The sequence below is a fragment of the Ambystoma mexicanum genome, chromosome 8 (assembly GCF_040938575.1).
Source record: "Ambystoma mexicanum isolate Mex_15411 chromosome 8, UKY_AmexF1_1, whole genome shotgun sequence".
Lineage (NCBI taxonomy): Eukaryota > Metazoa > Chordata > Amphibia > Caudata > Ambystomatidae > Ambystoma > Ambystoma mexicanum.
The window spans coordinates 804281014-804294898 of record NC_090929.1 but is presented as its reverse complement, the minus strand read 5'-3'; the positions used below and the strand labels follow the sequence as shown (position 1 = coordinate 804294898).

The following is a 13885-nucleotide window of genomic DNA, read 5'->3' as shown; positions in this document are numbered from 1 at the left end:
TTTGATTAATAAGTAGCCATTACAACACTTCTCTGATCTATAGGAGGAACCTTGATCTGTTAAAGGAATCCTGATAGGAGGAAGAAATTGGTACAAGACAGAATCATCCAGGTGATTGAGAGGATTCATGACAGATAATTTTAATGATGTAAACAAGAAGAGAAGTATTGTACTAAAAACAATATGATTATCATTTGTTATCGGTTGTAGATATGAAAAAGGATAACAGCGAACTGAATCAACGGCTCCCGAAGAAGGGAATTTCCCGAAACGCCTTGAGCAACATTCAAGGCATTGAGATCAATTCATTCATATGAAAAAGAAATGTATATAATAATTGTGTTGGTGGTTTCAAATATTGGAGGAAAGTTAAAGAAATTTCATTTCTAACTCCATTTATTATTTATTTTAAAAAAGATGATATTAAATGATGCGATTACGATCCATAATTGATTATTTGTAATTAAGGACAAAGAAGTAAATCCTTTATTACTGAACATTGCGTACCCAGTGATTTCCTTAAAAGATTCATCACAAATTGAATGCTTGTTTGTTTTACAATACAAATTGGGTTGCAGGGGACGGGAGAGTGCAACAAAGTTGTGGACATCTGCTGTTTTCAAGGATTGAGAGAACCATGCTATGAAACTTGGCACAGGTATAATCTAGCGCGAACTATAGATGCAAAACCCTAGTATGCGCATAGAAAGGAACGCCATTTTGTAATTATGGTGGCGGCATTGGCCGTGCTGCACAACTCTTAAGCTCCATGAAAGGACTATACTAGGCCCAGAGCATAGAGACATGATTGGTTCACATAACCAGTTATCACGGAAGGGGCCTCTCATCCCTCCATTGTTGCAATTACTTTGTATCACTGAAAGGAATGTGCTAGGCTCCTCGCAGCATCCATTCATCACAGAAAAGCTGCCAGCAGGCCTCTAACCCCCCCACCAGCCTACCCAGATCCATAGCCCACACCACAGACCCGATGCCCACACCCATGCATTTTAAGATAGTGTACGACCCTATCCCACATCGTAAACCCTGGCACCATAAAAGATCTAAGCATGTGCAACTGCTTCACCTGGTCGCATAAATACATCCTTTGTAACACGAGGTATAGGGAGGGATAAATTATAGATCAAAACGAGGGTGGAAGCCTTGGGTGCGAGAGGAGTGTTATCAATAAAGCACAGAATGTCTGAGTCAGTTTGACTATTTCTTCCTCCCTTCCCCCTGGTACCAGAGCTTCCCAGGTGTATGCCGTGGTGATCTAGTAGTAGGCTTAGCATATAATCACAGTTTTTACAATGTAACATGAGAGAGCAGACCTTCACTCCGCTGAGAGATGAGCCCAGTTGACCCACGTGGGAACCAACAAGCGGCGGAGAAGGGAACCAATTGTAGCCTGGCGTCCCCTATGAAGCAGACCCATGTTTATATAGTCTTACCGATCAGCGATGCCAGTTTTTACTGTATACATATGACGCGTTTGCCCTTTTTAAACCACTGATTGCACCAAATCAACACAGAACGTTCAAGCAGCAGAGTCCTTTGCTGTTATTTTGTATTCTGCACAATTAAACCTAGTTAACCTTGCAAACTATCTCTTGGCCTATTTCCCTAGAGGGTTGTGTTCACTCTGGTGTGAGCGTAAACAGGGACTTGCCTTCATTATGCAACAACCTTCTTTCTCATATCAGATTTGTAGCACTGAAATTCGAGCTTAAAAAGGGTCCACCAAGAACATGTCATCTAGTAGAGGCAGAAATGATAGCCAGATTGCTGTGTGGCACATAACAGCCTTTGGTTAACACATCTTCAAAGACGAGATGGTTTAAGCTGCCAGCTGCAGTATTGGCCAGTTTCTAATGGGTATTAAGACTAGAAAGCTCGACTTGCTACACATGAAACTATACCCAATTTTAGGAACATCATTTCCACTGGTGTGCGCGTCGGAAGTCAAAACAACTTCAGGAGTACGATATGCTAGGTCACTTATAATGCGCTTAATACCCAGAGGTTTCTAAGCGGAGACCCGGCGATCGAACCAGTGTTGCTCTGTGTCTTGCTTCCAAGGTGAGCACTTTGCTCCTGAGCCATCCTCCTGAGACGAGTACACCCTCTAGTTTGGATAGTTCCTCAATATTTACAAAAGCCCAACTTTCCACACCATATATGAAAATATGGCTGGAGCTTAGCCGAATACAATTGTGCCAGAATGCCCACAGAGTAACCCCCACCCTTGCAAGCCAATTTCTTCAAACGCCCTATGACCTGGGCACCTTTCAATGTAAGGTATTCCATGTGATGAGGACCGGATAAGTTTCAATAGAATGCTAAGGTATTTATATTTGTGGACCACTTCCAGCGGGCTCCCATCTGGTTTGCTAAGATTTACAATGACGTGGCAGAAGACCTGAACCTTGGTTATTAGAGGTTAATGACTCAAGGCGTTACAATCAGAAAAAGGTCTTCAGACAATTCAAGGAGACCTGGAGGCCAGCCGAGGTAAGGTCCAGCAACACTACGTCATCTGCGTACCCCAGCCACAACAACGGAGAGGTACCCAGCTTTTGAGCCATCGAGCTAGAGTTCAGTGACGTTCCAATGTCAGCTAGATAAAGATTGAAAACGATGGGCGCCAAGTCGCATCCCCGTTTTAGTCCCTTGTAAGTAGGGATCCAAATTGACATCCTCCCAGTTTGGTCCAGCCAGATCTCGAGTCGTGTCCTTGTGAAAAGCGATGATCATTGAGAGCAAGCCAGCAGGGATGTGCCAGTTCGACTGTTTTTTCCAGAGCCGACCCCTATTCACAGAGTCTAAATCCGCTCTGTAGTCGAATGCCACATAGACTGACCTTCGACGAATGCTCCATGTCTGTAGGAACTCATGGTGACAAGACAGGCACGTGATCACAGTTCAAGTGTGTTTATTGAACAATTAATCCTGTATGCAGGTTGGAAAGAACCCTATTCTAAACCTAGATCTAGGATGGGAGCAAGCGTCGATCACCAAATGAAAAATGAGGCAGTCCTAGTGGTGTTGTGTCAAAATGAAAGGCCTATACTAAGAAACCTATTGCCAAACATCACTAAAAATACAAAAAGTGGTGTGGGATAGTTCACAAGAAAGGAAAGAAGTGTTCTCAAATAATATGTCAGGATGCAGTAGCTTGGGTCTCCCTACCCCACGTTTTGGACACGGGGTAAGGTGGGAGCTCGGGGCACAGTACAGTCTGAGGCTTCTCGAATATGAGACAACAGTTCAAATGGCAGCTCTTCGGACACTCTCTCGAGCCTTCAGCCATCAGGGCTGTTGATGGCCAAATCTTGTTTCACTTGAAAGTCTCTTGCCTTTGAGGACCTGACCGGTTCAATTGATAGAACAAAAAAGTTCCTTTAACAAAATGAAAAGTTGGTTTCCAATGTTGGCTGGGTGATGGGTTCACCCTTGGGTCCCTCTTCTGGGTGCCGACGCTTCTTGTCTCATATTCCACAGATCTCAATATCTTTTTAAACAGTTCCAAACACACAGTTTCTTGGGACTTGAGACTTTGCCCCTCTTAGAATTTGCTTCCCTCGTTTCTTCTCAATGCATGATTTACTTCTTTTCTTTCACTTAGTTTGTAGATCAAAGTCTTTCGTTTGTACAGGGATTTCCTTGACCCTCAGTATGACCACTTTGACCTATTCCACTGGCTCTCCTATGGCCTTCTGGTATCAGTAGTTTCTCTTATACGAGGCTAGACCAGAGTCTCGAGTTAAAGCCCACGTGCTGCCAGTTTCCCTCGGAAGCAGGTCTCCCATTCAATACTTATTACAGTTCATTGAATTTGGTACAAATTTGCCCCTTTCCGATTCTCACTCAACACAGGCCGGTTCTTATCGTTTTCCCTTTCGACTCACCGGCTGTGATGAAACACTTGGCTTCTCTTATTCATTGGAGTCAAGATCGATACCGCGGTCAGAGGAGTGTCCCTCGCTCCTGCTCATCAGCGTAGGGTTGCCCCGTGTACCGTTGACATCTGCTGCAAGTCGCTTGCGCTATTGTTCGATGTCTCAGGCTCTCTTCCTTGAAGGTTCCACAGGTCTGGGACGAAAAGGGCAAGGTCACTTGTCTCATCGCCACCCTCTTGATTCCTGCCACCTTCCTCCTTTGTTTGAACTGCTGCGCCTGATTAGCCGTATCGTTGTGCCGTCTGCCGTGCTCATACTGTGCTCTCTGGTTCCATCTTTTATCCCTGTGGGGAAGGGAAAGAGCCGTCAGGTGTGTGCGATTCCATCAATTGCCTGACCCTTGTATTGGGACAGGTCAGCAAAACGGCTCTGGTGTTAGTCAGTTTTCCTTTGTGTCGTTCGAAAGTGTTCGTGTTGGGAAAAAAAAGGGGTTGGGGCAGTGGTTTAGAATGTCCTACTAGAGGACGGGGGGAAAGGTGTCAAAAGAAGGGGGAATACTGCGTCCCACCCGTCGGTGTCCCACTCCCAAGGACCAACTGGATCCAATAGCGATGGCCATGTCCTGGCCACCTGGATGACAGATCCCCGGGGACTAGCAAGGGAGACACCTTCAGGTGTCTAACAGATAACTGTTGTCAGTGCGAGGCAGTTAGTGGTAGTACTTAGTCCCCTCTGGAAACCTGCCTGGTTTAAGAGAATGAGGTTAGCGCCATCTGCCCAATTCCAAAACTCACTTAACAATAAGAGAGAAAATCTTGGACGAGGCATCTACCATCTTAAGCAGGCAGTAATTACACGGCTCCACACAACTACCTTTCTTCCATATTGGTACAATAACGCTGTCGCCAGGATTATGGGATGAGTTGGCATTCTTCGATCCAATGGAAAAGCCAATCAGGTGCAGAGGCTCAATCAGCAGCATCCATTTTAATCAAGGAGCTGCAAATGCCATTTGGGCCCGGAGCTCTTGAGGAATGACTTCCCTTAATCAGATTCAAGATGTCATTTGGACCCTTACTAGAACGCGGTTTATCCCAATCAATAAATGGCATATGTAAGGAGTTCACTCCATTTCCCAGGGTTTTAGTAAGGAATGCAATCCATACCGGTTACGGAACACCAATGATGTAACGTCGGGCTGGCCTATTGCCTTCTACAACCCTCCAAAACTGCCGGGCATCTTTCTCGAGTGCCAACCCGACCAAGGATCACCAGAAGGCGCACTTAAATGGCATCTATGGAATCTCAGACATTTTCGGTAGTTGCACTTGGCGAGATTAATGCGAGATGCAAATACAGCTCGATCCAAAGATGTTGATAACTCACGCAGGGTAACCCACAGTTGCTTCTCCTCGTGACAATATGCTGATCAAAGAAATGCCGGAGTGGATCTTGTAGTTTGGCATGCTCTAGCGTTTCTCAGGAAAAGGTCCCTGAGAATATAACTGCAACAGAACTTCCAAATTCTTGAATAGCGGACTCCGGAGAGTAGGGGGGAGATATTAATCTCCCGTTCTCCGCTATGCTCAATGAAAGATACCAATGCAGCCTGAATCTTAGCTGAAACCTCCTCAAGCCAATCATTGCAAGAGATGTGGTTCAGTGTAGCATTGAAACCCAGTACCCCTGTGGCGATAGAAGGCAGAGGTGGCGATGTTACATTCAGGCCAAGGACAAGAGGCAAATTTATCACTCTCCATCCTAATTATTATGGCACTATCCATGATCAAAGTAGCAGCATTAGCCATAAAAGCATAGTCCAGGTTGATACAGGACTTATGCCCAATGCACGTAAATTGTGTGGGGGGGGATCCGAAGGAAACTATCCTTTAATCATCATATAACCAGCAGAATAGCGAGTGATTGCCCACTCCAAACCATGCTTGCAATATTTTAATAGCCGGTCGCCTTCCTCTAACACAGGCACTGAGGAGTGCTCAGGCTCCAGAGAGTCGAGGGCCTTGGGAGTTTGGAGTTGAGGTCTCCACATATGATGCAAAGGAGGGATCCCAATTGGTTATCAATTAGGGTTTCTACTTCCGCCAAGACTGTCCCATGGGCGAGCCTATAAGGTGGGTCCTAGATGTTAATAGCAAATTCCTTAATGGGGGGGGGGGGGCTGTCCTAGCCTCATGCGGTGAGGACGCGATCTGCCTGGGCTCCCACCGTGATTCTACTACATGATTTTACCGTGGCACTGAAATGCCAGATAATCACCTTTCTTGACAATATTCCTAAATCTCACCACTGCAACGGCACTCTGAGCTCAAGTCTGACAAAAATCAGAGCCCATGGGACTCAGAACGGGATTGGTAAGCTCCGACCATGACGCCGCAAGATGGAGGATCGGCCCCTTGATGTTAACTGATAAGCTGCGGGAGCTATGACCTTAGTTTTGCTGTGCGCATATCCCCTGCAAGACCTTGGGGAATTCGAATAGAGCTGCAGGCCTGGACCCGCAATCTCACAGAGAATCACTACTGGGGACCGACCCAAGCTCCAGTGGCGTTTGAACTGGGAGGTTGCGTCGTGCTGCTCGCTGGCAGCTGGCTGGTGCAGCACCTGCTTATTTGGATTGGTGATGGCGGATGACAGAGCGGTTACTGGGAAAGCCCAGCTGCAGTTCCCTTGTGGGTGGCGGCTTACATATAAAGCTGGAACTGCGTCTGCCGTAGAAGACACCCGGCCATCTGCATACTGGGAGAGGGCACCTGCTTGCAGTGGCAGCCTTCCAAGTGCCTGTATATGAGCTACCACAGGGGTCGTGTTTTAAGGGTTGCGCTCCTGTTCTGCCAATGTGCTGCTGGTTGCTCTCCACTGGAACAATCCTAACACTTCCGCCACTGATACCATGAACGAGCTGGGGCAGGCTCACCCACCCTCAATTAAGAGATATTCTGGCGCTGAAGGACCACAGCTGGACTACACTGCGCCAACCCTGTTGCACTGCAGGCCATTGAAGGGTGAGTTGGACTACGCCTGTGCCCACGACTCATGCGATAGCTCTCATCAATTACACTTGGGGTGCCTCTCTTCTAATGCCCTGGGGTGAAGTGTGAAGTGGTCCTGCACAACGAACACTGGAACTGCAAGATTGCCCTACACTGGTTACCGTACAAAGATTGTGCACACAGTGATCACTGACATTAGGGGCCTGTATGAGGAGTAAATCAGAGAGCCTAGCGCAATCACGCACAACGAAGCATTGACAGGAACGAGAGCTGGCATGCAACTCAGGCTCTGCTTACCTGCGACTAATGAAAGGACCCCTTGCGCCCCAGCCCCCACTAGCCATCACGTTCCACTACTGTCCCCCCTATAGAGGGCAGAGATTGTCTGCGGGGGTGCAACAGCCTACTACTTGGGACCACTGTGACCGCACATCCTGGGATTGATCCTGGCCTGCACCACGACCCTAGCCATGTCATTACTCTGGATATTTCTTAGTAGAATTATGCTATGAAATAAGGCCAGCAAACAAGCTCGGTTTAAAACCAAGCCACTGCCAACGCTAAAGAGGTTCTGTATTTGAAGAGCCTTTGCATAGTTGCTTTGCTTCCTGTCAGGCAATCCTGGGTTACGGCGCTCTTCAGTTCGGGATTGTTCCTGTGCTGCACATCTTACAAAGATTACCAAGGCAGGTCCAAACGGTCCAATTCTGGCATTCTGCCCAAAGGGAACGCAAATGTATGGAGAGATTCTGGAAAGAAGGATTGACATGTTGGGATTAAATCACAAAGCTTCGCCTATGCATTTGCTTTTTGGGAATGGGTACGTGAGGGAAAAAAACTTTGGACCACATGAAAAGTAACATGCTCCTGGCGGCGAGAGGGTGTATAGCAACACATTGGAAGAGAGAAATACCTTTTAAAAAATAAAAATTAAGAATGGTTGAACGGAGTGTGGAATATTTTCAACATGGACAAGCTGACATACATTGGATGAAAATAAAAACATGCATGAGATGAGGTTACTGTTTTTTTGGGATTTTTCTAAAAAAAAAAATAATCAGACTGGAAAAGGTTCCAACAATGCTGTCGGAGGCAGGGAGGGCAGGAAATAATAGATAGAATGTCTATATAGGAAAATGTAAGTGTTTAATAATACTTTAGTTACATGGTCATATTTCCATCCCTGTATTATGTTTGATATTAATAACATTTAATCCACACTCAAAAAAAAGAAAAGGGAGCATCCTGCTGCCTCTACCAAATGGAGGCACCATACTGGCTTGTAAAATCTTACTGTGGCTGCTCTCAGAACGCATTATTTTGATGTCCCTCTCCTATTGGGCAGATAAGCGCCTGTATTGCACCCCCAATTAAAAATTCTAAGTTGTAGTGTAGGATTCAGTGAAAATAGGATATTGCATAAGACTAACAAATGTTTAAGTTGGATAGGTTTTAATGTGTACCTCTCAGTAAAAACTGAAACCAAACAAACCTAAAACAGATCCCATAATACAAGGATGTGGTGACCACTCACCCCATTAACCTTAACCCAATAGCCTAAAAAACCCTCACCTACATATCACTCCACAACATTGTACAAACGTCATGCCAGAATTCATGTTCACTGGACAACACATACCAGGCAAAGAAAAGCGGTTAGCCATCAAATCAGAAAACAAGCAGAACACACTTAAGTTCCCATCTGTCCACTCTGCAACAACTCAACCCCAAATGCACATACCAGGCGGACAAAACAGCACTAGGGCAACTAACACCCAACTTAGATTCTTGGAGAACCAGTTACCAATGGATTCACACCCAAGCACATCTCTATCAAACAAAAGCTCACTCTTCTGACTAATCTAGGGCTACAGTGCCAGTCAGTCAGAGACCACTCAATGCTAACAACAACCTGTACAACACATTGGGCCGCATTAGGAGTTTGGGTATTACTGCCAAGATACCAACAGACTCATGAGGCCAATAGTCAAGAACTATTATACAAATGCTAATTGCAGACATCCAGGAGCATTTTAGAGTCCTAATAAATGGCAGAAGTGGGCTTTTGCACAAAAGGTAATCTTAACTGCCACTTTGGCTGTGAATATCAGGCCAAAGAAACATTTCAGGTTTTAAAAAAATAAATAAATAAATAAAAAAAAGTTGGTAGAAATATCCCCAGTCTCACCAACATGGTGGATAAACTTAAAGTAGGTAATCGATCTTAACTTCCACGGGACGTACAACGCAACCTCTACTAAAAGGATGCTGCAACAATGTACACGATTAGAACAATGGAATAAAGTATTTTCTGTAAACACTATGGTTAGTTCTGTTACATTAAGATTTTACTGCAATGGAATTATGGCAAATTGTGTGCATTTAGCAGAACCTTGAAAACAAAGTGTCTGCAGCAGCTATAAATGACATTGCAGCTAGTGTGAGAAACAAAGTAATAGTACCTTAACCCGCGTATAAGCCATTCAGCTAGATGGTCACTTAATGAAGACATTTATAGAGCGACCAGCTACCACCCGCAATCGAAATGCCCCCTCAACACTGTGCCTTAAAATAAAGTAAAATGATGTCAACGTGCTGACTCCTACATAGAGAGTAATTTGGTTTCTTTGGGTGGTCCCATAACGGAAGAGATTTTTGGTGGGGTATTAGGGCTTGCCCAGGGGATGATGCGTGCAAGGTCTACACAATATATTTGTACCTGTTTGAGGGGTGAACAAATCTGGTAGCACCCTCATGAGAGCGAGTTAAGAGATATGGCCTATACATAATCCCTACAAACACGTGGAATGAAAGGTGTGGTAAACAGATAAGTAATCATCATTCAACCCCTGGAGTAGTGCGCAGAGCGAGGTTACACTTACCTCTAGCTGAAAGTTTTTTAGTGTTGATGATTTTAGCTGCATATTCTTGGTTTGACGATTTCTTCACACATCTGCGCACAACAGAAAACGCCCCCCTGTGACAGAAAACAAAAAAAGAATGTTTTCTAGGAAACCAATATAGGAATACAAAGACTTTCGTGTGAGTGGGGGGTGAGGTGGGCGGGACATAGTTCTGGAGAGAAGTGGGAAGGTGGCAAGTGCCCAATATGCCAAGATTGCTAAACAATATTCTTGGAGCTTCTACTACAAAGAAAAATACAGGGAGGATTGGGGCTAGGGGGGATCAGTTTTAACATTTAAAATATTGTTTTGGTTTATGCAGAGAATGATTATGGGGTACTTGTCCACACCTCAGGGTTGTCAAATTGCAGTTCTAATTGAGACCAGGATAAATAAAAAGAAAGTGTTATATATACATTTTATTTTTTTAAATTAAGTGCATGTGGTTTAAGTCAACCTTGCACTGCACATTTAAAAATAAAATGCAATACATGGAAATAAAAAAATCTATTACACACATAAAATAAATAAAAACAGTGTCCCAGTATCCATTTACACTGAAACAATAAATTAATCCATTACAAATACTCTGTCAATACCTAATCAGGCTAAAATGTTTGCTATGTGAGAATAAAATATCAATTGATATATCATCAGGAATAATCAATTCATCTTTCACAATCTGGAAAATGTGAAAAGCTGCAGCAGTTATAACCAATGATTCTGCAGCAAAAACGGCACTCCGGAATTGATCCGATTCAAAGTTGCAAAATTTAGCAGATCCTTTATTATGCAAGGAGCGCAGGATGGCACATAGTGTAAGAACATGGCGCACAGTTTCTACTTTTTTTATCACAGCATCTACATAGTCGCTGTTCCCTAGGTATATCCCCTCAAATGCACCAGTGTTTCCCAATACACGCAAGATGTCAAATCTTAGGTGCAATTTAAAGAGTATCAACTCAGGTGATCAATTTTAATTATGTAACTATGAGAGATATCTGTGAAGTGGCCTTGTTGTGCGTAACGTAGGTATTTGGATTGCATACAATCTCTGCAATCTCTGCGTCATCTAGCCGAGTAATCTAAAAATCTGGATTTTTTTTTCCAAACACTGACTGATAGAAATCGGCAACTGTCTAAGGTAATCTCATCACTTCGATATATTTAAAATGGTTGAGCGGCTCCATCTCCATGGCTTTAAACCAGATACCACTACTTTTCTTTTGGGCATGTTCTGAACTTAGATTCAAGAGGGAGGTCTTATCTGGGTTGTCAAATCTAATCTTGGCCCAAAACCTGCAGACTGCTACCTTCCAAAAGGGAGTGCAGCGATTGCAGTCCAAGCTCGTCTAATCACCTCCACTGGTACAGCACCTGGTTGTCCAAGGAGCGAACAAATAATCTTAGCTTCCAATATCGTTAACCAATGGGTTGCTATTGCGGGGGAAGACTTCTAGGGCATACAGGATACCAGGAGTTACATAAATACTGTAGGCCCTGATCTTAGCCTCAATGGAAGAGCCTGCTAAGCTATCAATGACCCTCCTAACCTAAGATTTCATTCAAGCATTGGATGTAATTCTGTCAGCCAGATAGGCGAAAGAGGATTTCCGTCTGACATTTATATTCCTTTTTCTGCTCTTTACTGATAGAGCCCAGTCGCCAAATGAACGCCGGGCTACCATAGGCTCTCTTCCCTATAGTCGTGATCTTGTCGACACTGACCCGGAGTCAGTTTGCTGCAGCTTATCAGTATAAAGCATCAAGGCAACGTTTCAATCCAACTGCAGTGCGGTCGGATAGCATGGTATCATCCGCATATGTAAGGCAGTGGATTTCCTCACTACCGAATCGAGGAGGAAAGTTTGATAGATTCAGAATTTGTACAAAATCAGACATATTATATAGCAGGGGAGCAAAAACGCACCCCTGCTTTAGTCCATTTGGGAATGGCTCAGTGAGATTTCCCTCTTGCGAGATTCGGAGTTATATTAATAACTAACTAAAGTGAAAGTAATAAGTAGGGGGTTTTGCTAATCTGTTCAAACAAAGAAGGTAGCATAATCTGACAAATGTTTGTCTTAAACTTTGTAAATTCTTGTTAATTTGTATTCAGGTAATTAAATGATGTATATTTTTTTATATTTATAAGGTTATAATTATCCAATAAACAAAACAAAAAAATAATCTGGCAAAGTCCAAGGAGACGGAAATTTCTCAGTAAAGCCTTGATTTAGCGGGTTAGTTTCACTACTCTGAGTCCCACTCTGTCTCATCCCGTAATTTACAAATGTAAGGTACACCTGAATTACTAGAGAGGGACGCCAGGTGTTCCTCTCCCCCCCACTCTCCCTCCCCCATCTCTCCAACTCATGACTCCTACTGTATGAGTCTCTCCTCTATCAAACAACAAGGAAGGATAGGACAGAGTAATGAAGATTGAATTACATAATCAAGGCTTTAGCCCCTTATCCCTCCCTCTTCCTTGTGCTCTTATGTGGGGCAATAAAATGAAGACTTAACAACAAAAATAAAAAAAGGATGAAAATGAAGTTCAGATCACACCCCCCCCCAATGACACCACCTCAGGTAAAAACACTATTTTTCTTTTCAGGTGGCTATTATGGTGGCTGCTAAAGGGATTATACTGACTTTTGTCAACACGCATTCCTTTGTAATGGGTTCTTTAAGCATTTGCAAAGAATAGGACTTGAAAAGTGCTGTTCACTAAGTATTTGGGACAATGTGCTTTCGGCAAATGTGATCACCTAAACTGGTTGTTTCTGGAAACAATGGACTGAACAGAGAGCGTAGGTGTTGTCACAGACTGCTGCTTACACCCCTGGGTAGGGTGTGCTGGACAGCAATGAAGCCGTAACCAGAACTTGAAATAAAAATAAAAAAAATGACCAAGTAAGAATACAAAAAATTATCCTGGCAGCAGTCATGATATGGTGGCTGGAATGTCTAGTGACGTTTTCCAGAGTATTCTTAAATTTTAAATCTGTCAGTTGACAGATAACCTATAATGGTGAGTTCTATGGAGGATGGGTTAGAGTTGTCAGCTCCCAGTTGGCTTAGGATGCCATTTACCTTGTTCTGCAAGACAACACTAAAGTGGTCTTAGTCATTACCTGAAATGTATTCTGGAGCCTGGTTTCTTTGACAATCACCAACTAAAGGATTACCAAAGCCATCCGGACATTATGCAGCACATGAGTCCAGTGAAAAACATGAAATCATTTGTGCCACATAGCATACAAAAACTGAGTATGGCAACACCAGTGATCTATAAGCCCCAGTCCCCATAATTATAGATGAAGAAGGAATTGAGAGCACTAGAACCTAAGGGCCAAATCAGGGAATGCCTAAAATTGATAAATTGCCTAGAAACGAGTGGCATAATTGGGTACCTGAGCACAGCCCCATGCCCCCACCCAGAAGGGCAGACTTCAAAATGTACACTTGCCCCAAGAGAGTGACCAACTAAATCCCAGTGAGCAAAGCAGCGCAGCACACTGAGAATTACGTGGGCAAACGACTTATGCCCGTCCAGTAGCCTGTAAACTGAAAGTTCCACACCTCCGAAGGGAAAAATGCAACTGAAAAAGGCAAATGATTCAAATATTGACCAAAGAAAAAGAAAGCTCGGTGAGGCATAAAAAACGCATTCCAACAAGTAGAGGGACGCTAGGAAAATCGAGATGGAGCAAGACATCCGAGTAGGACCAAGATAAATCTAAAAAATAAGACCATTCCCAAAAATAGGCTTTCTTAGTGAAGATACACAACCCCAGGCCATCTGGAACCAGGGGAAAGCAGACTTGGTTTTACCTCCACTGGAATGGAAGGGGGGAGGGGTAAGCTTAAAAATGTGTTACTACCAGTTTTGGGTGCTAGTTTCCTGACTCCCACCAAAGAGTCAGGACAGGGTCTTCTGGTTCTTGGTTTTGCAGAATGGTCAATAAAACTAAGAAAAATTATTTCAATGGTTCTCCAGTTTAAAATCATGCTCTCATGAGGTAGTCAGTGTAGTCTCTTGTTTATCCCATTTCCTGTGATAAGT

General features: G+C 43.8%; 1 protein-coding gene across 26 annotated transcripts in view; it reads right to left on the bottom strand.

The window, feature by feature from the left end:
• Positions 1-13885, bottom strand: part of CAMK2G (calcium/calmodulin dependent protein kinase II gamma) — a 2374050-nt gene that overhangs the window by 2303970 nt on the left and 56195 nt on the right. For all 26 annotated transcript variants that reach the window (XM_069610663.1, XM_069610670.1, XM_069610673.1 and 23 more), the window contains exon 2: positions 9796-9890. In XM_069610663.1, coding sequence (XP_069466764.1) covers positions 9796-9890 — 95 coding nt within the window. The remainder of the gene's footprint in view (positions 1-9795; positions 9891-13885) is intronic.